This window comes from Pangasianodon hypophthalmus, chromosome 10 (assembly GCF_027358585.1).
Source record: "Pangasianodon hypophthalmus isolate fPanHyp1 chromosome 10, fPanHyp1.pri, whole genome shotgun sequence".
NCBI classification, from domain to species: Eukaryota; Metazoa; Chordata; class Actinopteri; order Siluriformes; family Pangasiidae; genus Pangasianodon; species Pangasianodon hypophthalmus.
This window is the reverse complement of record NC_069719.1, coordinates 5200257-5226362: the sequence shown is the minus strand read 5'-3', so window position 1 is coordinate 5226362 and position 26106 is coordinate 5200257. Positions and strand designations below refer to the sequence as shown.

At 40.5% G+C, this 26106-nt stretch overlaps 1 protein-coding gene across 5 annotated transcripts in view; it reads left to right on the top strand.

Moving 5' to 3' along the window:
* ehbp1 (EH domain binding protein 1) overlaps positions 1 to 26106 on the top strand; it is a 157285-nt gene that overhangs the window by 102212 nt on the left and 28967 nt on the right. For 2 of the 5 annotated variants that reach the window (XM_026944084.3, XM_026944086.3), the window contains 6 exons: positions 7478 to 7631; positions 11654 to 11824; positions 13998 to 14158; positions 20575 to 20713; positions 22445 to 22545; positions 25500 to 25623. In XM_026944084.3, coding sequence (XP_026799885.3) covers positions 7478 to 7631; positions 11654 to 11824; positions 13998 to 14158; positions 20575 to 20713; positions 22445 to 22545; positions 25500 to 25623 — 850 coding nt within the window. Of the gene's footprint in view, positions 1 to 7477; positions 7632 to 11653; positions 11825 to 13997; positions 14159 to 18028; positions 20500 to 20574; positions 20714 to 22444; positions 22546 to 25499; positions 25624 to 26106 lie in introns of those variants that run through there. The other 3 variants (XM_026944085.3, XM_026944087.3, XM_053237775.1) reach the window with 3 other exon arrangements.

Here is a 26106-nt window from a genome sequence, read left to right as displayed (position 1 = left end):
CACATGACAAACGTATCTCCTCTCGCTTCACAGCGGTCGGCTCCCTGGCACTGGTACGGCACCGCCCGGGCTCTGCGTGCGTCAGTGCATACGTGTGTGTGCCAAAAGAGCAGCTATCCAGGCGAGGGCAGCCGCCATGACCTCATGCCCCAGCACCAGCGCCCGTGCTGCCCCCCTGCCATGTTGGCGTCGGTCTCCGGTTGCCATCTTTTGTGTTTGCTTTTTTTTTTTTTTTTTTTTTTTTTTTAATAGAAGAACAACCTTTAAGACGTGCCAAGTTTTTTATTTTCCATTTCTTTAAGATGTCCCGTGACATGCTAGCCACCACCACTGGGGGTCTTCTTGGCTGTTCTTTTTCTTTTTTCTTTTTTTTTTTTTTTTTCCCCCAGAAAAGTCCCTGATTTCTCTCTGATGATCTCGTTATCCTCTGTGATCAACTGCTCAGGCTCTGGATGGGCCACTGATCTCTCTTTTTCTCCTCTGTCTTTTCTCTCACTATGCCTACCGCTTAGTTGGACTGAAACAGTCAAGCTTCAGTGTAGCTGAAGAAGAGCCACTTGATGCCTATTTAGAGAGCAAGAAAGAGGCAGAGAAATGGGGGAAAAAACAGGAAAAAGCAGCTCTACTTTTTTTATTATTTTATTTAATTTTGTTTTTTTTTGTTTTTTTGAGTAAGATTTGTAGTCAGCTTTCAAAAGTCCCCAAGGCTTCCTGGCTGTGATTTAACGTATTTGATGTATTACATTCTGAAACAGGAAGTCAGAGTGATTTGACTGATTTAAACAACAGCCTATAGCATTCGGGATTCATCACACCCCCAATTATTCTAAACAAATCTGATAGTAGCTTAGAGAGCTAGCTAAATATGGAGAACAGCCAAGAGAATAACGAGAGCCTGTTACTTACATTTACTGCTGGAGAAGCCCTGATGCTGTATAAATCGCATTCTGTCATACAAATTCCTCCCTCTTCAAAACTAATAAACTCCAACTAATTTTTCCGCAAACAAGGAATGGTTGAAAAAGAGAATAGTACAAGGGAAAATACATAGACAATCCATGTTTGCTGCTAATGCACTGCTACTGTAGAGAGAGACCTGCCTCTGGAGGTGGGACATATAGATTCTAGAGAACAATTAATTGGACAATTGCAAAGATCTGAAATTTGAATCATCAAGAATTTGGATTGTTTTTGCAGAAGTGACAAACTATAAAATTCATCAAAAATAAAAATGAGAATGTCTACAAAACTATTTTTAATGTTTTTCCAACAAATATAGTATCATAATCGGGGTCCATAAGACTAATTGGCAGAAATGTACAAAAAGCTCTGAAACACCCATTTTGATTTCAGGGGCACTTTTAAACCTCTGCCAACATCTGTTCCAAATACGCCTTGGAAAAAATAATTGCTGTTCTTAACTTTATAATATAGGAGTGTGTATAGACGAGCAGTTCAAGATCCTCTATAAGTATCTCCAAGCTTTAAACATTACATGAAGAGGTTCAGTGCTGTTATTCTGTCCAGAGGTGCTTCACCGAATCCTAGTATTAATATGAATATTAATTGTTGGGGTTCTGATGAATCAGTATGCAACACAATTTCTGTCGGAAAACGTGTTCAAAAATTGCTTATTTTTATGAAGGGTGCCAATAATTTTTGGGGTATTGACATACGAATGGGCTTTTTTTTTCTTGTATGAACTATTTGGAACATTTTCTATTTACCTTCCCCCAGCCCCTTCCCCCCAGCGCACACACACACCTAGGTAAACATGTATCCTGCCCTCAGGTGTGTGTAATGAGTTAAATTGGGAATATTGACTAGCAGTTAAACTCAGCCCCCAGGTTCATTCCTCTGTAACGCTCCTCATTAGAATCCCGCTATTGGGATGCACTCATTATCACAGCTGCTCATTGTTCTTCTGAAACACGACTACAAACAGAGCATTGGGATGGAAATGGACAAAACAGAGCTAATTAGCGTGGCTGTGCATGCAGTAGAGTTTGTGTGAGCTGTCCTGTTCTACTGGACTGGAAACGTGTTAGTGGAGGGCTGTACAGAGATTAAGAAACACCAGGGTCAGCAAATGTGTGTTTACTTGCTCGTGTGTGTGGGAGACAATATGCATGTAAGTGCTGGTTTAAAAACACTCAAAAACATTTCAGATTTGGGTTTCTTCAACATCTTAGTCCATCTTAGAAGAATCATATCACAGCTTACAGCCGTTTAAAGCTGTGTTTTGGGGTGTGTGTGTGCGCGTGTGCTCGTGTGTGTGTACATACATGAGAGAGAGAAGACGAATAGCGCACATGTTAGGTGTATTTGACTTTATGCTTTGCTAAACAGGTCTGTTAGAGTGTGTACGTGTGTGTGAGTGGTGGGTGTTTCTGTTGACTGAGTGTGTGTGTGGATGAGTGTAGAGGTGCAGGTTCCCTTTAGTGTTTGAATACATGTGAGTGCACCAGTGAAAGTGTGTAATGTCACAGTTAAGTAAGGAATAAAACTATTGAGGCATGCTGTTACAGGAAAATAATCAACGACAAGGTGGTATGAAGACACCCAATATGAAGTAGAGCTACTTTTACCACCCTGACTTTGATTATTCTCCAAGAACAGCATGTCCCAAAGTGTTTAATTTCTCTTGCACCACAGCAATTTGCCGACAATTTCAATTATTTTGTATTAATTTAAGAACAACATTGTATTGTATTTTATCCATTTATAGTTGCATTTAATATTGTGGACCAACTGCGAAACAAGTTAATTCCTGTTATTATTTAGAGCAGCTTTAAACAGTTGTTTTGTAATCAGCTTCTTGTTTTTTTCCTCCCTCATGAAGTTAATAAGAGAAAAAATGCACTTGTCATTTTACCCAGAAATTCCTTCATCCTGAAGACTTTTCACTGCCGGAAAACTTACAGCTTAACTTCTGACTGTTACAAAGTCCTGACACTGGAGACTCCTTCCATAAATGTTAAATAAACATCTCCTTACAGAAATGTTTTTTTATTATTAGCAGGAGCACATTCATATAAATCTGTGATGTGTCTTGCAACTGGAACTACTCTCAGAGCTGAGTTGTTACAGAAAATGAATCAACATCTTCTGACCAATCAGAATTGAGAATTCAACAAGCACACTAGTGACATACCTGGTAGGCAGGGGTGTTTAATGCAAAAAAAGAAAGAAAGAAAGCAATATTGGTAACAGGAAACTCAGGGCTACATTGTGTTGTGTGCACAAAGCCAAAGTCTGACTTTCTTGACATGTTTTCTCACAGCATCAGCAGTAAACATAGTAGCACTTCTTCCCTTTAAATGAGTTAGACTGTATACAGTGTACTAGTCAACATAGGCTTTTTTTTTTTTTTTGTCCAAGATTACTTCTCTAACAGTTAAGTGGGCTCGATGTTTGAATGATTCCCACCCATATTCACGAAGCTCCGCCCCCAGGAACTGCAGTGGCCTGTAGAGTAGAGTGTCTAGAGAACTCCAAACGCAGACAAACACTCTGGACCTGAAGTCAGTTTTCCAGAAGGGTTTTCTCAGCGACTTAATACACTTTTGCTAAAGCCATGGCTTAATCCATTGGTTTTATATATATATATACATATATATATATATATATTTATATATATATATATATATATCCTTTTCTACATATCTTTCAGGTTATTTCTACAAGCAAGGTATAAAAAAAAATATAATCAACTATTGCACCTTTAAATTAGTACCATTGACTATGCTTGCTACAGTTGACCTCGGAAGTGGAAACTCGGAGCTCGGAATTTCACCTTTTTCAACTTCCGTGCATACATGCTGCAAAATGGGGGGAAAAAACATGAACCCTCCATGTGTGTCTTTTGTTAGCAACAGTCTAGCAAGCTAACTGTTATGTGATGAATATTTACCTCCTCAGAACAGTGAACTGTATAGTCAGTATAAAGTATAGTATATAGTATATTTAACAAGCGACTTAGTTTATGTTGATTGATCAAAAAATTATGTAATTGATTATTATTGTGCTTTGATTTCCAGTTCATTAATATGATTTGTAATGAAGCTGTGATTTGACATCACATGCTGAACTCAGGGATGAGGAGACTGAGTTTCTGAACAGGAATTCCAAGATGAAGGTTTTTCCTGTGGTTTTTCCTTTGTTGGAGAAAAAAACTTTTTCATATGGAAATTATGAGTTTTAGTTGAATGCAGCAACAGTTTGCCGTTTTGAAGAAGTAAATATACTTGTACTGATCACTTATCACAGTTTGCTGCCTAGATATTTGCTAACAAAAGATAACCATCGAGGTGTTCATTTTTTCCCCTACTTTGTTGCATACACGCAGGTTGAAAATGACGTAATTCTGACGTTTCCCTTTCCGGGTTTAGTTGAACGCAGCATTAGACCGTGAAATACACTTTTCAGCGATGGACAGGTTAGAGCTGAGCTGACAGACTGCACAGCAACACATAAGCTAACATCGCTAATTCTACAGCTACAAATTGACTTGTCTGCTAGGTGAACCTGATAAAGTGGCAAAAGAGCGTAAATTCATTATTAGTTTCTTCCCCTGTAGTAATTATAATCAAATCAGAGTGTGGTGCTTCTCACAGACACTTATCAATAAGTTCTGAAGCCAGCATGATTATTCAGTACATTAGTAATTATTCTGAGCGCTACAGTCTGTGTGCACTGGAGCATTTGAACATACGATAACATGCTCCTATGTTGTCTCTCTTTCTTTTTTTCCTTTTTCTCGTAATTAATATGCGGGGATGCGATGCATGAAATGAGGCAGTTTTAGCTTTAATCGTTACGAGGGAGTTTTACACCCACGTTCTATTTTAGTGCTGCTTTCCAGAAGAGCGGAAAAGAAAGGACTATAAACATCTAAACATCTCAACTAATTAAGTCAGGAATGAAACATGATTGAGTGTGCACTTATTACATCCACAGCCACTTGCCAGCAGTGACACTTATTTTCTTTGTTAAAGAACCAGCTTGTAATTTTTATCCATTTGTAGTTGCGTTAAATGTTGTGGAGTGTTCAGAAAAGTGTTATGACTTACTTATACAGTAGTTTGCATAAGTATTCACCACTTTGTTTTACATCATATCTTGAAATTGAAACAGACTTGTTTGGGATTGTGTGTCATTCGGGGTGGACGATATGAGAGAAATATCATATAACGATTCCAGAAGGCATTTCTGCGATAGATGATGTGTATCGCAACATACAGGTAACAAAATAAAAACCACTCAAGTCTATTTATATGTTAACATTTTCAGTTGCAAATTTCCAGGTTCTTTTCAAAATCCAGTTCCAGTTTTTGCCATTTGTTACAGAATCCGATATCTGATATGTTTTCTACGATATTACAATCCACCATTTCATCCACCACGAATCACAATATTTACAATATCTCCGAAAAGTGTATTGTTAAATAATTTATCGCAACATCAATATGATCATATTCCCCAGCCCAATATGTCATGAATCTACACAGTATAGCCCATAATATTGAAGGGGGGGAAATCAATATAGTTTGAATATTAAAAAAACATAAAAGCTTTTGCATAAGTATTCACTCCCTCATTGCTGTGAATCCCCTAAATTAGTTCTGGTCAGACCCATTGCCATCAGAAGTCACATAATTAGTTGAATGGAGTCACCCTTTGTGCAATTAAAGTGTCATGTGCTCTCAAATCCTGAAAGTCTCAGAGTTTCTTCATTTCACTTTCATGGTTTTAACAGTACAAAACGTCGAAAAGTTCAAGGGGGTGAATACTTATGCAATCCAAGAAGCTACACTATGTGGGTAACAGTGTGTGGACACGTGTCCATCACACTCGTATGTGTTCCTTCCCCAAACTGCTGCCACAAAGTCTGAAGCACATAATTGCGTAGAATGTCTTTGTATGCTGTAGCTTTATGATTTCTCTTCACTGGAACTGAGAGGCCCAAACGTGTTCCAGCATGACAATGTGATGGTCAGGTGCCCACATACGTTCAGCCATATAGTGTATAACAAGTTATTTCACCACACTGTTTGTCTTTCTCATTTCTCTCCCGAAGACCTTGTGTTCGAAAACCTAAAGGAACTTTGTTTTTTGTTTTTTTTCGTTTACAGAACACAGATTGGTGTCTTTTTTTCCACAGGCATGAAACAAATGTTGTTCTAACAGAAACGCTGACCACCAAATTCTCAGAGTATAAGTTTTTCTTTTTTAAATATTGCATAGAACATCTGTTTATTGTTAGGCCATAAAATGAAAAGAGAACAGTTAAACATGAAAACAAGTACAGAACAGGTAGACCTGAAAGCGAATAGAGAACAGATAGACGTGAAAGCCGTGAAAGCGAATAGACAACAGGTAGACGTGAAAGCGAATAGAGAACAGGTAGACGTGAAAGCCGTGAAAGCGAATAGACAACAGGTAGACGTGAAAGCGAATAGAGAACAGGTAGACATGAAAGACGTGAAAGTGAATAGAGAACAGGTAGACGTGAAGGCGAATAGAGAACAGGTAGACGTGAAGGCGAATAGAGAACAGAAAGACGTGAAAGCCAATAGACAACAGGTAGACTTGAAAGCGAATAGAGAACAGGTAGACGTGAAAGACGTGAAAGCCAATAGAGAACAGGTAGACATGAAAGCGAATAAAGAACACGTAGACATGAAAGACGTGAAAGCGAATAGAAAACAGGTAGACATGAAAGACGTGAAAGCGAATAGAGAACAGGTAGAACTGAAAGCGAATAGAGAACAGGTAGACATGAAAGACGTGAAAGCGAATAGAGAATAGGTAGACATGAAAGACGTGAAAGCGAATAGAGAATAGGTAGACGTGAAAGACGTGAAAGCGAATAGAGAACAGGTAGACGTGAAGGCGAATAGAGAACAGGTAGACGTGAAGGCGTATAGAGAACAGGTAGACGTGAAGGCGTATAGAGAACAGGTAGACGTGAAGGCGAATAGTGAACAGGTAGACGTGAAAGCGAATAGACAACAGGTAGACGTGAAGGCGAATAGAGAACAGGTAGACGTGAAGGCGAATAGACAACAGGTAGACGTGAAGGCGTATAGAGAACAGGTAGACATGAAGGCGTATAGAGAACAGGTAGACGTGAAGGCGTATAGAGAACAGGTAGACGTGAAGGCGTATAGAGAATTTAGCAACGCCATGAAATAAGGTCTGATGTAAAAACAGCACAAAATATAATAAAGTATTGGACTATGTATCTCTCTGTCTCACTCTCTCCTTCTATCATTCTCTCTCTCACACACACACACACACACACACACACACACTGCTGCTAAACAGGTTTCTGTCACTCTGATCTATAATGTTAGTGAGGGCTGAAAATGGCATTTCACTCAATTACTCAAGATGGCACCTGTTCAATAACCCACTTTGCTCTGTGTGTGTGTGTGTGTGTGTGTGTGTGTGTGTGTGTGTTCGTGTTCTGCAGGAACGTGACGAGGAGAGGCGCAGGCAGCTGAGGGAGCGAGCGAGGCAGCTGATAGCAGAGGCTCGATCAGGAGTGAAGATGGCTGAGTTCCCTCTGCACTCAGACACCTCCGCTTCTGCAGGAGAGTTCAAAGGAAGGTCAAAGGCAGCTGGAGGTGGGTGCAGGGGGCTTTCATGGCGTGTGTGCATGCACACACACACACACACACACACACACACAGTCTTCTCTGACAAACAAACAGCCACATCATAACAGAACACACTCACAAATGTACATCCAGGTACTGTGAATACACACGTGCTCATAGATACACAACGTGAACTCACACAAAAGCTAACTTGCACACACACACCAATATGTTCACACAAACACACACACCTTATACACACTCACTGTGCTTTCATGTGTGGTGTAGGTTATTTATTGATTGTAAATGCTGTTATACACACTGTGTTACATTTCCAATGTAACATGCACACACAGAGGATATTAAAGTGTAATACTGTGAAAAGTAGTACACTACGTGGCCGAAAGTATGTAGACACCTGACCATGACACTCATATGTGCTCATTCCAGATCGCTGGGCATTAACGCAGAGTTGCTGTTATAATAAGCTCCACTCTTCTGAGAAGGCTTTCCACTAGATTTTTTAGCGTGGCTGTGGGGATTTGTGTTCGTTCAGCTACAAGAGCATTAGTGAGATCAGGCACTGATGTTGGTGAGGAGGTCTGGGGTTCAGTCGGTGTTCCAGTTCATCCCAAAGGTGTTCAGTGGGGTTGAGGTCAGGGCTCTGTGCAGGACACTCGAGTTCTTCCACTACAACCTTAACAAACCATGTCTTCATGGAGCTCGCTTTGTGCACAGGGACATTGTCATGCTGGAGCAGGTTTGGTCCTCTTAGTTCCAGTGAAACTGTAATGCTACAGCATACAAAGACATTTTATACAATTAAGTGATTCCAACTTTGTGGCAACAGTTTTGGAAAGAAGCACATATGGGTGTGATGCTCATGTGTCCACATACTTTTGGCCATATAGTGTAAGTTCAGTATTATAGTCATTAATGATAATGTGCCTAAATTCATACCTTGATTTCTGTATTTTGTGTTTATGAAGCCTATGTCTAACAAACTACAGCCATTCAGCTGTGTGTCTGTGTGAATGTGTGTGTCTGTCTGTCTGTCTGTGTGAGTGTGTCTGTGTCTCTGTGTGTATGTGTCTCTTTCTTTGTGTGCTTGTCTGTCTGTTTGTGTGTGTGTCTGTCTCTGCCTATGTGTGTTTGTGTGTCTGTGTCTCAGTGTGTATGTTTGTGCCTCTGTCTGTGTCTGTGCCTATTATGTGTCTGTGCCTATTATGTGTCTGTGCCTGTTATGTGTCTGTGTGTGTGTCTGCCTGTGTGTCTCTATCCGTATTTCTGTGTTTGCGTGTCTGTGCGTGTGTCTAAGTATGTCTCTACCTGTCACACACACATGTCTCTGTTCGTGTGTCTGTCTGTCTCTGCCCGTCTCTGCCCGTGTGTGTGTCTGTGCACGTGTTTGCCTCTATGTGTGTGCATGTCTGTCTGTCTATGTGTGCTTGTTGTGTGTCTGTGTGTGGCTCTGCATGTGTTCGTGCATGCCTCTGTGTGCCTCTCCATGTTTGTGTGTCTCTACATATGTGATTGTGTCTATCTCTCTGTGTGCAGCAACATGGTAAAAGGATACATGATCTTCCCATTATTATTATACTTTACCTCTGCTGTGGTCTCCCAAAAGTGCATTACATTATAAAAAAACACACACGTGTGTGTGTGTGTGTGTGTGTGTGTGTGTGTGTGTGTGTGTGTGAAGCCTAATTTGAAAGCATTCACACAGGGCTACACATCCATCTGTTCAGGCAGAAGTTTCTTCGTTAATCCTTCAGTAATACGTCAGGAAAAACTTAAGAGCACCTGACGACACACACACAACACTGACACACACACACACACACACCAATCACCAAACCTTACACACATTCACAATATTTCATTGCCTTGTGGCCATAATTAAAACGCACACAGGAGGATTTCACATTGCTTTAATTACTCACCTCTATTTTTCATTTATTTCACAGTGAGCTTGATGTGATGCTCATATAACTCATATCAGCAGGCGATCACAGAAGCTAGCAGTTAGTTAGCCTGCCTAATTGTGTTAGCATCAGGGCTAGAAACGGAATATCATTTAATACGTGTAGAATATATGTTTGGTGTAGCTAATATTACTAATATCACTAATGTGCAACGCCTAATATTTCATACTGGGGGAGATTGGGGAGGGGAGTATTTAGTACCTAGCACTGAGCTAGGTATACAGCACAATGTTCCTCTGCATTTAATCTGTCCATATCTCTCCCTTCTCTCTGACAAGCGTCCGTTTTCCCCTTCATCCTCACCCGTGTCTGGTTAATGGCATCCCCTCCTTCCTCCGCTCTCCCTCTATTCTCCTCGTTTACTGAGGCCTGAAACAGCAAGCCGTTCCTCACGCCGTCCTCTAACAGAGCCTGGAAGTCACAGTGGAGAGAGGAGAAGAGAGAGGGATGATGGGAAGAGAGATGGAGGGAGGGAGAGAAAAAAAAAAGCGTTTACTTGGTCTTTCTGGCTGTTCAATTCTGCTAATTGTAGAACTCATTAAAAATCAGGTCACAGGGAAATGCTATAGGCTTGATGCACAAGGCCTGCAGTGCAGAACGCATAATCCCGCGCACACACACACACACAGCTGTAGTTTGGAGAGAACTGAAGCTGAGCAGAGTGAAACGCTTGCCCGCAAAACTTTACCAACTCCACCAGCGTGCAGCTATTTTTAATTAGCTTTAGCTGTGTGTGTGTGTCTGTGTGTGTGTCACACTGTATCATGGAGAGTAAATTAAAAAATGGATGAGGAAATAGAAGCTGCTTTCTTTTCTCCGTCTTTCATTCTGTCTGTCTTCTGTTCTTATTAGAAAAAGAGAGTTTCTTTTTGTGTGTGTGTGTGTGTGTGTGTGTGTGTGTGTGTGTGTGTGTGTGTGAGTGAGAGAGAGAGAGAGAGAGAGAGAGAGAGAGAGAGAGAGAGAGAGAGTCAGTCAGTCAGGTGGGATCTCTCTCTGCATTTAACGAACCCAGTAAGACGTGTGTAGGGTTGGGAGGTGTATGCATGGATCTCATGACTGTGCTACAGCAGAGGTTTGCAGCCAGGGACCCCGTTGAGTATTTAAAAAAATAAATAAATTAAAGAGTTTTAAAAAAAACAAAAAACAGACTGCCTCATGATTCCAGCCCAGATTTATTGCTTTATGACTTAGACGTTTGAGTTTCTGCACACACAAAAATCAAGTATCAACAGCTGTATTAATTAGAACCTAACCACGCTGAGGTCAAATGTAGATACAGAATATTTTGTAGCCTTTTGTATTAACAACATTTCTGCTAGGCTTATTCAAATTGGATTCAAGTAGCTATAGACCTCTGAGTGAGACACGTCACTCTGATGCACCTCCTGGTGCAGAAACATAGTGGAAGACTACAGAGATTTTTAAGAGCAAGCCAGAATTTGTTTACTAAAAGATCATGTTACCCACACACACGCACACACCCACACAAAACAGAGTATTTGATGACCAGGGCTTGGTGAGGCTATTATTCTTTATATATATAATAAATAATGTGTGTGTGTGTGTGTGTGTATATATGTATATGAAATGTATGTATATGAAATCTGTTTAGGAGGAACACCAGCTATAAAAAATGTATTAGAATGAGTGCATTAATATAAACTTGTGATTATTCTTGAGGCACTATTAGAGCATAATCTGACAGCAAAACCTCCTTATACAATGAATTTCTGGGTTTAAACATTGTTATACTAAACTTTGTCATAGGTATGTACTTAATATCAAGTGTGCTGTAAAGATTTCAGCTCAGGAAACAAACTAGACCACACCAGTGTGGGGCATTAATGCCTGTTGACTGGGATCATTAAAATTAAAACAAACATCTTGTACATCAATGCAACCTTTACGAAAAAATTACGCACAGATTTCAAGCGGAGTGCATCTTACTGTCTGGAAAATACTGTATCCGTCCACTTAACTAACTTACTTATTCTTACTTATGGCCTCTTGTCTACTAACAGTCTCTCTCCTTTTTTGGGCAATCATGCATTTCTGTTGTTCCAGACATGGTGAATAGGGTGTGTGTTGATGGTGAGGAAGAGAGGGCTGAAGAAGAGCAAGTGGCACCATCACCCGATGATGATGTCACTGTTTGTGATAATGAGGAGGAGCCAATGGCCTCTTGTCTGCTGGAGGATGACTTTACTAACTCAGCTACTGATTTGGCTTCTCTGGGTAAACTAATCATGCATGCTGTGTGTGTGTGTTTGTGTGTGTGTCTAACCACTAACTAAGCTCTCACATTCACCCAAATTGCATGCTATTTCACATTCTCTCTTTCTTAAAGCTTTTCTAATCATGATCACTAGATCAATGATGTACAGCATATCACATAAGGCCACAATATGCAAATGAGCCTTCTAACTTTTTGTTTTAAATTTCAAGCACACTATATTTGAGTTATGCTTCCATACAGCGTGTGAGTTATACTTCCATACAGCATATTTGAGATATGCTTTCATACAGCATATTTGAGTTATTCTTGTGTACAGCATATTCAAGTTATAATTCTGTACAGTGTATTTGAATTATATTTCCATACAGGGTAATTGAGTTATGATTCCATATGGCATGCTTGAGTTATGCTTATGTACAGTATATTTGAGTTATGCTTACACACAGCATACTTGAGTTATGATTCCGGGGAGCGTATTTGAATTATGCTTCCATTTATATTTATATATATGTATATAAATATAATATAAATATATGTTCTATTCACATATATATATATATATGTATGTGTGTGTATATATATATATATATATATATATATATATATATATATATATATATATATATATATATATATATATATATTTGCAGATTTGCATACAGTATTTTTTACAGTACACCTATTTGTGTCTTTTGGTCCAGTATGTTTGAGTTTGTATATTTTGGTCCTTCGACTTGAGTTGCGGCTCCCCCATGTTAGCTGATGTCTTTTTCATTTCGCAGATGGTTTTAAAGCTGTTTCTGCGCAGGCACTAACTTTCGCTCAACACACAGCCTTTATCTGGGTTGTGTTGTGGCCTGATAAATGGCTCCTGTGGTGCTGCTGCTGCTGGGGTGCAGACAGTCTGAGGGATAGATGGATAGAGGAAAGGAGAGGAGAGGGGGATGCACATGAAACACACCATTTCTCTCTTTCATCCCCACACACCCACTCACTCAGTCAGTCCTGTGCAGAGAGGGAGAGAGAGCAACAGACAGAGAGAGAGAGAAGGCATTGCAAGAGGCACAACTTTCCCTGATGCCAAGAGAGAAAGAGGAAAATAGGAAAGACCAGGTAGGCAGAGAAAAAGAGAGAGGGATGAAGAGGCCGACAAAGCAGAAAGGAAGGGAGCATGTCTTAGGTTGGAGACAGAAAAAATAAGAAGGTGACATTGTGGGTGAATCATGAGTGCTGAGTCAGGATGAACTTGCAAATTAAACTAGAAGAGAAGAATCTTATGTACACATGCGTGTGTGGAGAGAGATGAAAATTAATTTGGGTAAATGACCCTTGCGAAAGCGTCTCAATTGCGGCATACTTTATAACCATTTAACAAGTGCAAAAGTTTGCATCTTCTGCTAGGTCTGGGTTAGGAGAAAAAAGGAAAAATTCCTCTTTTTACAACTTAATTACAAAAGAAGTATTACTTAAGTCAAAATGAAATGTGTGTATATCTGCAATAATCCAAAAAAGGCAAAATGAACAGGAAAAAAAGACAGAAAGAAGTAGCTTTTGTTAGTCTCTCGAAGACATTGCATGAAATCCATTTTAACAGAAAAATAGAAGATGATTGGTTTAATGGTTCAGTGGCCTGTAGGGTGTTGTGAAGTATAGGGGTCTGTCTGTGATGGGTTTTTTTTTTTCTTTTTTTTTTTTTTTACAGTGGTAAAAATCACAACTGGCCTTTAGTAAAATTATTACTTTTAAAATTGAATTTGTTCTTAACCCTTGGTGTAGTGTATAGGAAGCCATTTTGCCTCAGTGTGCGCTGGGTAAGTTATGGTACAAACACGTAGTTTAGCTCTACTGCTGATATCACGCTGTCTGTAGATGCTGAATCTTTTAAATGGAAATTCTAAAGTGATTGCAGCTACATAGCATGTGTGAGAACAGAGTACATGAAGGCAATCTCAAATAATTTAAAAATATTCCAGGTACACCTGTAGAATGTACAGGTGTGCACTCTGCACTTGTTTGTGTATGCGCTCATGCCAGATCCACCTTGTCCTCTGAGTGTAGTGGTGTATTGTATAGTAAGTTAGAGTAGATGAGTGGGTGTGGCAGAGTAAGAGTGAAGAGTTAGTCTATTATTTCTATTAGTTTTCTTCTCAGTTTTTTCTCCTCTCTCTATAGGAGTGATGAACAGCAGGCACGTGGACCTGAAGCTGAAGAAGCTGATGGAGATTCGACCTCAGGGGGGAAGTTCACCCTCATCCTCCTCTTCTTCCTCATCCCTCACAGCCTCCAGCACATCACCACTCAGCCCGGGAGATGAGGCCCACCTGGGTTTGCAGGTGTGTGCGTGCCGGTGTGCATGCCTGTCTGTGTGTCTGTCTCTGACTGTTTTTGGAATTCACATTCCATTCTTAACTTTTGAAGAGCCATGTTTAAGCATATATATATATATATATATATATATATATATATATATATATATATATATATATATATATATACAGCATGAGATAATAATCCCAGCTCTCATAAATGGACGGTTATTTTCTTGTTCTCTCTAGAACAGATTCACTCACTCACTCACTCACTCACTCAATTTCTTACTCAATCACTTACTCACTCGTGTACTTACTTACTTACTCGCTCACATACTTGCCTCCTTACTTACTCACTCACTCACTCACTCACTCACTCGTGTACTTACATACTCAATTAGTTACCTACTCACACACTTAGTCACTTATTCGCTCACATACTTATTTGCTTATTTACCTATTTCTGAAGTTATCAAATTGGACCTAGGCCTGCAGCCTAAATTTGAATAATCTGATAGACAGAACAGGAAATGTATCGTCAAAGCATCTCATTTTAATAAATGCTAATGATCCCAAGCCCCAATTGTGGATGAGCATTTGAAATGTTTAATGACTACAGGGCTTTACCTACAGTTACATAGCCATGATAAAATAGTGTACACCCATATTTGTTAGATAACTTAAAAACACAAATGGATTTTTAAAGAAGTGAGGAGTCAGGTTTTAAAGGTTAAACTCATTACCGAATTGAGTGTTAATTTTAAGTAATAGCTCAGCAGCATTCACCGGAAAGCCCTTATGTAGGTAGAAATACAACAGTATGCGATAGAATGTCTCTTATTGCACTGCTGTGCACAGAGCCCCCAGGTGGCGACTGTAATGTGTTCTTTCTACGCCTCCACACACACACACACACACACACACACACACACACACACACACACACTCCCTATCGCTTTTCCCTTCGCTCTCCTTGCTGATGGAAGGGATTTCCTGTGAGCAGATGCAGCCGTTCTCTTTGATGTAGGAGCACAATACCAGTAGTGCCAGAGCTCGCTCTGATTCAAATGGCCTGGTGTTGAAAATCAGGTGCAGAGTTTTTGGCCTTGCTCTTAGACTTCAGACACACTTTTCCTCCACCTTACTGCTTTATAACAGGCCCTGTTGCTTTACTGCATTTTGGCCTGCTTTACAACAGTCTCAGTCACTTTACTTCATTACAGCCTGCTTATCAACAGTCCCAGTCATTTTAGTGCAGTTTTGCTTGCTTTACAACATTCGCAGTTGCTTTACGACTTTCCCAGTTGCTTTACGACATTCGCAGTCGCTTTACTTCATTACAGCCTGCTTATCAACAGTCCCAGTCATTTTACTGCAGTTTTGCTTGCTTTACGATATTCCCAGCTGCTTTACGACATTCCCAGCTGATTTAAGACATTCCCAGTTGCTTTACTTCAGTCTGGCCTAATTTACAACGGACCCAGTCACTTTGCTGCAGTCTGGCCTGCTTTACTATAGTCCCAGGTGCTTTACTGCAGTCTAGCCCTCTTTACAACAATCCCTAGCCCTTTACTGCAATCTGGCCTGCTTTACAGCGGTCCCAGTAACTTTACTGCAGTCTGGCCTGCTTTACAGCGGTCCCAGTAACTTTGCTGCAGTCTGGCCTGCTGTACTATAGTCCCAGACACTTTGCTGCAGTCCTGCCTGCTTTACTATAGTCCCAGACACTTTACTGCAGTCCAACCTGCTTTACTGTAGTCCCAGACGCTTTACTGCAGTCCTGCCTGCTTTACTGTAGTCCCAGACGCTTTACTGCAGTCCTGCCTGCTGTACTATAGTCCCAGACACTTTACTGCGGTCCTGCCTGCTTTACTATAGTCCCAAACATTTTACTGCAGTCCTGCCTGCTTTACTATAGTCCCAGACACTTTACTGCAGTCCAACCTGCTTTACTATAGTCCCAGACACTTTACTGCAGTCCTGCCTGCTTTACTATAGTCCCAGACGCTTTACTGCAGTCCTGCCTGCTTTACTATAGTCCCAGACGCTTTACTGCAGTCCAGCCTGCTGTACTATAGTCCCAGAAGCTTTACTGCAGTCCAGCCTGCTGTACTATAGTCCCAGACGCTTTACTGCAGTCCTGCCTGCTTTACTATAGTCCCAGACGCTTTACTGTAATCCAGCCTGCTTTACTATAGTCCCAGACGCTTTACTGCAGTCCTGCCTGCTTTACTATAGTCCCAGACACTTTACCGCAGTCCTGCCTGCTTTACTGTAGTCCCAGACACTTTACTGCAGTCCTGCCTGCTTTACTGTAGTCCCAGACGCTTTACTGCAGTCCTGCCTGCTTTACTGTAGTCCCAGACACTTTACTGCAGTCCTGCCTGCTTTACTATAGTCCCAGACACTTTACTGCAGTCCAGCCTGCTTTACTATAGTCCCAGACACTTTACCACAGTCCTGCCTGCTTTACTATAGTCCCAGAAGCTTTACTGCAGTCCTGCCTGCTTTACTATAGTCCCAGACACTTTACTGCAGTCCAGCCTGCTTTACTATAGTCCCAGACACTTTACCACAGTCCTGCCTGCTTTACTGTAGTCCCAGACACTTTACTGCAGTCCTGCCTGCTTTACTATAGTCCCAGACGCTTTACTGCAGTCCTGCCTGCTTTACTATAGTCCCAGACACTTTACTGCAGTCCTGCCTGCTTTACTATAGTCCCAGACGCTTTACTGCAGTCCTGCCTGCTTTACTATAGTCCCAGACACTTTACCGCAGTCCTGCCTGCTTTACTGTAGTCCCAGACACTTTACTGCAGTCCTGCCTGCTTTACTGTAGTCCCAGACGCTTTACTGCAGTCCTGCCTGCTTTACTGTAGTCCCAGACGCTTTACTGCAGTCCAGCCTGCTGTACTATAGTCCCAGACGCTTTACTGCAGTCCTGCCTGCTTTACTATAGTCCAGTTCCTTTCTGTCTGTTTGTCAGTTCATATTATATGTTGTCCAGCTTGTTTGGCTTTCTGACTGTGGAGATTCAGCATGCTCCTTGAATAGTTTGTCTGCTTTTCTACAGTTCAGTCTGCTTTACAATAATCCCGCCTGATTTGGTGAAGCTTTTCCCACATCAAACACACCTTCATTTCTGTTTGAGGTGTTTACAAAAGAACCATGAAACATAAGTTAAAAATAGAAGAATTCCTAAAAGGCCTCGCTTCTCTGTCATTACACCTTTTTTGTTACTGAGAATTGTTTCCACGTTCTGTGTGAAAATTATTAAAACAAATTTAACATGGAGTGCATTTATTATTTTTCCTTTCTCTGTTTTTTCCCTCTGCTCTTTTTAAGGTCAGGCCTTTTGGCAGAAACAGACTTCTTAATCACATTCTTTCTGTTTTCTTCTTTTACTTTGTGTCTTTTTCTTTCCTCTGTCCCAGATTGTTTGCCTCCCTCAGAACTGTAGAACTTATCTAATCTCTTAGCAGCAGTACTGGGGCTAGATCCTTGACTTTTTCCTAAAACAAGTAATCAAAGTTAATATGATATCAGTACGAAATTGAGTTGAAGAGTTAAGTGATGTTCACACCTGCCTCAGTGAACTGCACCATTCTGTTGAACACACCAGGGTTCGGTTCAAATGCAATAAATATGGAATTTGGGAAGGATTTTCTGGTACTTTCAGGAGGTGATTGGTGCATGTTTGATAAATTGGCGTAACTGTTCTGTTAAACATGAGAGCGGAAGTTCTTACAATAACAGTTCCTAGCAGATACTCATCCTCAAATCTTCTCTCCCATTTGTTCTTGTTTGTTTTTTGTTCTGTATTTCTTTGGTCTTTCTCTCTTCTGACACTTTTTCATCTTTCTGTTGCAAAAAAACATTAAAATTAATGTGTCAGTCTCTCTCTCTCTCTCTCATCATAAATCAGTTCTGATGCATTTCCTCTTTTTTTCTCCAAACAAAAGGAGGATAAACTGCTCCTCTCCCAGGAGAAATCTCCACATTCACAACTCCTCCAGGACTAGAGCTGTTGGGACGGCGTTTAAACACACACACACTCACTCTCTGTCTCTCTTTCTCTCTCTCTCTCTGTCTCTCTCTACTTTTAACAAGTCTCTCTCTCTCTCTCTCTCTCTCTCTCTCTCTCTCAAACACACACACACACACACACACACCTCTGGTCGTCCCAGTCGCCTCTCATTAGTGATTGTGCTTATGCGTAGGCCTTGGCGCTGACTGATAACTGTCTGCGGCGTGCAGTCGAGCGCAACATTAGTCACGCATCACACACACACACACTTCTACCTCAATAACACCCAGCACAATAATGATCATGGCGATAACATATAAACAAGGGGTTAGATCTCAGCGAGGGGATACCCCCTTATATCTGTCCCAACCAGGGCTGCCAAAGGGGCACAGGGGGCAGGTGTTGAGACAGGGGGTGGTAGAGGGTCTTAGGGTCCTTGGGGAGAGAATGAGCCTAGCGAGGCTTTCTAGAATCGGAGCGCGTTTGTTTTCTTAAGACATTAACATGAGGAGAATTAGGCCAGGTTAAAGGGCTCTGTGGCGGTCTGTCTCTAGAGACAAACACACACACAGTGAGCAAATTCTTTTTATTTATATAGAACTTCTCTCACACTCGAGCTGGATTTACAATTGAATTACAAGTGGGAAAAAGGAAATCTAGCTGGAGATTTGTTGTTATTATGGCATAGGTCTTAAAGCAGAAAAAAGACAGTTGTGAGTCCCGCAGTATGGAAAGCCACAAATACTGAATAATCTACGCTCCATAGACCCCAGGCTAGTTTTACAAGACAGAGGACCTGAGTATGTGAGGATGGAGAAGCACTTGAAGAGATACACCAAAAAAAAATTGTCAGTGCCAAAAAAGGACCATTTCAGCTACCATAATATTTACACCATTTCCATCATTTCCCAAATGACATCGGTTTGTTTAGTAAAAACATCTGAATGTAAAGAGTAGTCACATAAAATAACTTCTGGCGTACAGTTGCACTTTCAAACTTTGGGCCCCACGTCCTGACGTTTATGCAGAGTAACAACAAACAAGAAGATTGTGATACCAGTTTAAAAAATATAACCTTCTTTTTTCATTTTTTATACATATTAGTGTCACATAATGTCAAATATCATGTAAGCAAAAGTATCTGATGTAACGTCACAGTTCAAAAACTTGTACAGTGCTAATCTGGTAGCTATAAGCTTTCTTTTATGCTTTATAGCTGCAGTACAACACTAAAGAATTTCAGGCACTAAACATGTTTTGAATAATTGGACACATTTGAGGTAAATTTTCTTAAAAGAGGGAAATTGTGCTTGTCGGCATTGTCTGGTCTGTTCCTTTAATATAAGATTCTCTGTTTTGCATTTAACTACAAGTGATTGTTAAAAGTTATGAGAAATGAACTTGTGCTTTTGTCAGCAAAAATACACAAGGCTAACGCGGATGGCTGAGCATCTGATAGCTGATCTTATTGGCTGATATTTAACTCGAGGCCAAAGTGTTTGATTTGATTGTCTAAACAGCCATGTCACTGGTAATGGCAGTACTGGTAATGGCAGTTCTGGCAGCGGGAAGCTAATTACTGCAGTGTTTTGAAAAGTCATTATTTAGGAATAAACAGAAGAACGTCTTCCTGAGTGTGTGTACGCGTCTGTGATCGTCTTTATTAGTCAGTCAGATTCTCATGCACAGCCCAGTGAGCTAGTGCAGCACACTAACGATGTTTCTCCCCTTTCGCTCTCAAGCAGTGGAACGTGTTCGCTAATTGCGAACTTTATTAGACGTTTCCCTTTTCTAATTGACGTCAGCGAATGTTCTTCTGGAAGGGGAAAAAACAAGCAGGCGCTGTTTCGCTTTCCAGTCCGCTTGCCATGTTGGGCTCAAGCTGTAATAATAACGTGCTTGATAGGGACGCAGCTCCAAAACAATAGCATGTTCGATTTGCATAATCTGAATATATTTTCTGGCTGCAGGTTTTGCCGAAAGTCGACTTAATTGCCTTCTTCCTTTCTGCTGCTGTGAGTTAATGCGGACTGGCTGTGAAACATGAACATTTTTTTAAGCATTCCTCAGCATTTCATAATTAAACGTTTTTTGGCCGCATGTGTCTAATTTGTCCTTTGATTTAACGTTAACCCACACTTTCTTTCTTCTCTCTCTTTTTACTGCTTTAATGCTTATTTAAATTAGTTTGTCCTCTGCTTCTTAAAGTTAAGCAATGTTTTTTTCCCCTTTTGCTTCCCCTTCTTTCTTTCATTGCTCTCTCTCTCTCTCTCTCTCTCTCTCTCTGTCTGTCTGTCTGTCTGTCTGTCTGTCTCTCTCTCTCTCTCTCTCTCTCTCTCTCTCCGTGTGTGTGTGTGTTTGTGTGTGTGTGTGTGTGTGTGTGTGTGTGTGTGTCTCTCACTGTCTGCCTGCAGAATAACAGTGAGGAGCTGAAGGCCGAGCGTCTGCGCAGGGCGACGGAGCGTCTCCGCAGTCCCGTCATCTTCAGCAAGGAATCAGCCGTGCGCAAGACGCAGCTCAAGTCCTTCAGCCAATACATGGAGAACAGGCCAGGTAAGACTCCGCCCACCTGCAGACATCAAATCTTCTCTCACACAAACTTTCCGTGTGTCCCAAATGGAAACTGTCTACCTCATCCACAACAAGTGTATTTTGGGTGCACCATTGGGCACTAATCATTTGCAGTGCATTATGGGATTTCATGCACATTGGATGTTCATTGAAATTGCTGTAATGTTGTGTCTTTGATTCAGTGGTGACAAAAACGATTTTATCCATTTTATACTGAATATACATTATATGAGAGATACAGCTGCATTCTCATGTGATTTGTCTGTGATAAATTTGGGATTAGTATGTGATTAACCAAATCAACATACAGCACAAGTGAGCATAACTCAGATGACATGACACACACAGTGTTCCCACAGATGTGAAAGATACTTGGTAAGTGGGTGGAGGACCGGGTTAGGGGTGGGGGTATTTATACAGATATTTTGAGAATGATGGATATATTTTTTTACAACATGACATCACTGTCAAATTGAATACAAAGTTTTGGGTTTTTTTTTTCTCGAATGGATTAGAGAATAAAATGTGATTTTTAATTAAATATATTTGGGCAGTAGTCTGTTCACTTGAGTGTTTATGATATTATCCCTTTTGTCTGTTGCTGGAGTAGACACACACACACACACACACACACACACACACACACACACACACACACAGCACCTACAGTACCATGTAGTGTGGACATTAGGGCAGTGCTTTTATATCTCATTTCTTAATCACTGTAAAAAGTAACTGACTGGACAGTACAAACTATTTTTATTTAATTTAAATGATAAATTTTTGGGCTAGTTTGGCTTACATTGAATAATGTCCTTGAAATTCTTGAATATTTTTTCCTCATTCTGTTCTTACTTTTGTGATAAAGTGGCTACTTTCCTGTATTATATATATAATTTATTTATTTATTTATTTATTTTATAAAGTTTGCACACCTCTGGCCAAAATACATATAATTGATTTTTGAAGTGAAAAGAAATAAACACAACCTCTGCAGCAATCTATCTTAATATCAAACTTAAAAAATATAAACCAGTAATTGGGGCATGTGCAAAAGTTTAGACACCCTACTAAGTCAGTACTTAAGGTGTTTTTTTTTTTTTTTAACCCCTGTCACAGCTTGCAGATGCTTTTTATAGACAGCTAGGAGTATTTAAGTCTTTTACATACAACTGTATAATCTTTTTTAAAAAAACTAATAATATACATATCTACTGACAAGAAAATTTTATCTGGTTAGGAACAAAAAAAAGGAAACAAAGAAGTAACCTCGGTTTAATGTGTTGAGTCATAACTATGACATAACTGTTTTAACCTGTTTGACCTGAACTTTTGACAGGAAATGACCTCTATAGAATGTGTGTGCGATATTATTTCAATTCATATGCTTTTTTTATTAATAGAGCCCAGTTTTGAGGGAAAAAAATTACTTGTTTATTGAAAGGGAATAATAGGTATTTAACAAGGAAAAGCAGAAAAAGCATATTGTGATGTAATTTATTGCAATATTAATGTTTTATCATAATATTGCTCACTCTTACTTCATACTCCATGCTACGCTAGCACTAACTGTTGCACTAGTAATGTCTGGTCTAATACACATAACTGTATTATTGCAGAGTTACACACTTTTTTTTTCTTTTTTTTTTTTCCCGTACTTTCTCCAACACTCCATTTTTGCCTGTCCATCCTCTCATCTTTTTTTTTTTCTAGAGGTGAAAAGGCAGAGGTCGGTGCCTGAGGACCTGAAGCGAGCAGGTGAGGACAGGAGCAGTTCCTCAGACGTGGAAAACCGAAAGCCGGCAGAAGACGAGGTGCGTCCTGTTTCTCTTGATTCCAGTCCTGATCGTAATTCCTGAATGACATTTTCACCCTTACACACACTGCTTTTTTTTCTCCCCTTTTTTTTGGTGATCATTTCTACCTTTAAGCCGTAGAGACTCCAGCTAGGATAAATTAGTCCGGTACTGATGATTCTGAGATTAGGAATAGAGAGGCGGAAAAAGTAATCATGTCTTTCTTCATTTCGTCTTTTCTTTTTGTGTTCTTTTTGTAGAAAGAAATAATTATTGCCCTAAACAGAAACTGTGTATAAAGAGAAGGTGTGTGTGTGTGTGTGTGTGTGTGTGTGTGTGTATGTGTGTGTATGTGTGTGTGTGTGTGTGTGTGTGTGTGTGTGTGAGAGAGAGAGAGAGAGGCAGGGTGAGAATGTCAGAGGCTAAGAGTGAGCGAGAGAGGCTTGGTGAGAACAGGAGAGTGAGGTATGTGCGAGCGAGCGTGAGGCCGTGCTGAGACCCTGACTGGACCCGTCTCTCAGTGTGGAGGTTAATCGGTGTTGAACCCGGCCATTACCCCAGCTCAGCCAGAATTACCCTCCCAATGATGTTTGCATTAATATAATATATATGGTAATTTCTAGCCTTAATTACGGCGGCGCGGGGGCGCTGATCATGTGTAAAATTGATTCGTGGGAGAAATGCAGCGATAGAGCTGCAGCAGGAGAGGAGCCTGTGATGGACAGCGCCAAGAAAATGCAGTGTAGGAAAGGAGGGGAAAAAAATAACCTCTTCCTCTCTCTCTCCTCTTTATCGCTCTTTCTCTTCTTTCCTATTAAAAATACACTGGATCAGCACTAACTATGTGTCCATCATTTATGAATGTACACTCGTTTTTCTTTCCCCGACCTCCATCGTTTCTCAGACTGGAGGGCGCGAGTGGCCGGAGGGAGAGACGATAAGACATGTTTGTGTATGCAAGCATTTTTAAAGAAAATAAACTTTGTGACTGGGACAGCATTTTGGTGTCCAGCAGTTAATATATATATATATGTGTGTGTGTGTCTGTGTGTGTGTGTAATAGTGTGTGAGGGTGTGTTCACATCTCTCAGGTCCCCTGCTGACAGGCCTCCGGCGTTGCTCCACCTTACTACTGTTTTTCAATTTACCCCGCATGTGTTTTTACTATTGACAAACCCACTGACGCTTTTCACTGTGCGTGTGTGTGTGCGCGTGTGTAAACGTGTGTAGAGTCTGTAGGCTGGTATTGAATTAGAGAGCTAAGTAGTGAATTAGAGAGCTAATTAGAGAGCTAAGTAGTGAAGGGAAATATTACATGTGAGGAAAAAATTCCGATACATATGTTATGCATTGTGCTTATTTTTATTTATACCAGATTCTTGAATCTGATTAGTCAGACACTGTTGATTAATTTTCCTTAACAGCAGCTCTGACTGTAGTTTTGGCTGCAGCACAAATCACAGGATTAATTGAGAAGGTGAAGTTTTCTGTAAGGAAACGTTTATTTAGCATTTATGGAAGGCGTCTTCGTAACAGTCAGAGGTAAAACTGTAATTGATGGTTTTCCAGCAAGGAAAATCTTCAGGACAGCGGAGTCTATGGTTTTTCAATACCATGATGAGAGAGAAGAATAGAGGCTGGAGAGGGAACAAATGTTTATAGCGGCTGATAACAGGAACTAAATTGATTCATGGATGTTCCACCATATTAAATGTTACTATAAACAGATAAAAAGTACATAGTGTCATTATTTAATAAATAAAAATTGTTAGCTTTGGCAAATTGCTGCATTATAAGAGGGATAAAACACTGCTGTTGTTGGAAAATAATCAGCTTGGGGGTGGTAAAAATAAGTCACACCGGCACATCATACCATCTCATCTGTCACAGTATTGATTCTTTTCCTTTAACAGTATGACTTGAAGTGTTTATTCCTTACTTATTGTTCTCAGGAATTAATAACTTAGCAAGCTGTTTAATAAAATGAAACTGATATAAAAGTAGATCTTAACACTGAGGCAGCTACAGGTTACTGTAAATAACAGCGTAGTGTGTCAGTGTTATAAAAACCTGATACTCTCAGAAACGTGTATTGTGTGTTGTCAATATTATATCAGTAGTAACATGAGGACTTCTCTCTTAATGACTTTTTAGTTGTGGTCTGTTCTGAATCCACTCCTTTAGTATCCGCATCGTTTAAAGGTTCCTGTCTCAATTTGCAGCATTGAATCATTTTAGAGCTATCAGAGATCTGTGGGGAAAAAATGAAGTATTTAATTTAAAAAATGAAAGAGATATACGTTTAAAATTGCTCAAAGTAAATACTGTAAATACCAACAGCTCACTTGTTTTTGGATGGTAAAAAGAGAACACGGATAAATATGTAGGTTCAACAGGAGAATTTTTTTTTTTTTTTTTTTTTTTTTGCTTCCCTCAGGTTGGTTTAATTTACAGAAAGTTATTCTCATGCATGAATATTAGGATATCATTACAGTGATATGTGTATTGGCTCTAAAAGAAAAATGTACATACTGTGGTAGAAGTGTAAAAGTGGAGTTCAGAATAACATTACAATATCGTATTACAATTCACAATAAAATAACAAATTATTCTCTGTGGCACATTTTTAATGTCCACGACAAATAACCAAATTGTCCTTGTTTTGTTTTTTCTGAGTGTCATAAATAAGAAACGAGATGTGGTTTTATGTAGAAGTGACCTTCACTCAGTGATGATTAGCCTCTCTCTTTCTAGCCCTCCCTTTTCTCTTCTCTCCCCTTCAGGTTCTCTTTCTCTTCTTCTCTTTTCCTCCCTCAGTCTTTCTCTCTGTCTCACCCATCCTCTCCTTCAATTTCTCTCTTTTTCCCTCTCCCTCTTTTCTGTTTGTTGTGTTGCATGTAGAATGTGACATCAGTGATGATTAACCTCTCTCTCTCTCTCTCTCTCTCTCTCTCTCTCTCTGTTTCTCTCAGAAGGCGTTCAGAGACACGAGTCAGTACGTGGTGGGCGAGCTGGTGGCTCTGGAGAGCGAGCAGAGGCAGATCGACACGCGCGCCTCGTGTGTGGAGAAGCGCCTGCGCTATCTCATGGACACAGGTAGCGCGCCCAATTTGCGCCCTAAACAGGGTCTGGCGAATTGAGCGGGGCCCGACTCTCTCCGAGATTCGGGGGGAAGTGGGGGCCCGTTTGAAGCGGGACGGAGGAGGGGGGGATATGAAAAGGCTCTCCGGCTCTCTGGACCACAGCGATAAGCCGAGCTTCACCGAGAACGATAACGGCCACTGATAGCGCAGCCGAGCGCAACACGCATCCAATATCTGGCCTTCATTGATATGCTGTAGCAGAGAGAGGGAAAGAGGGAGGAGTAGAGAGTGAAAGTGTGTGTGTCAGAAACGGAATTTTAGAGAGGAGCAAAAAAATAATAGCGTGTGCACATAGATACATACTAGTGCCTCCTCTGCCTATGTTTGTCAAACACACATGCATGTGTAAAGAGGATCCGCGGTGTGTAAGGGTGAGCTAAGGGGCACGGTTTTGGCCACTAAAATCTTGTAAAGGTGATTCTCTGCAAACAGGGAG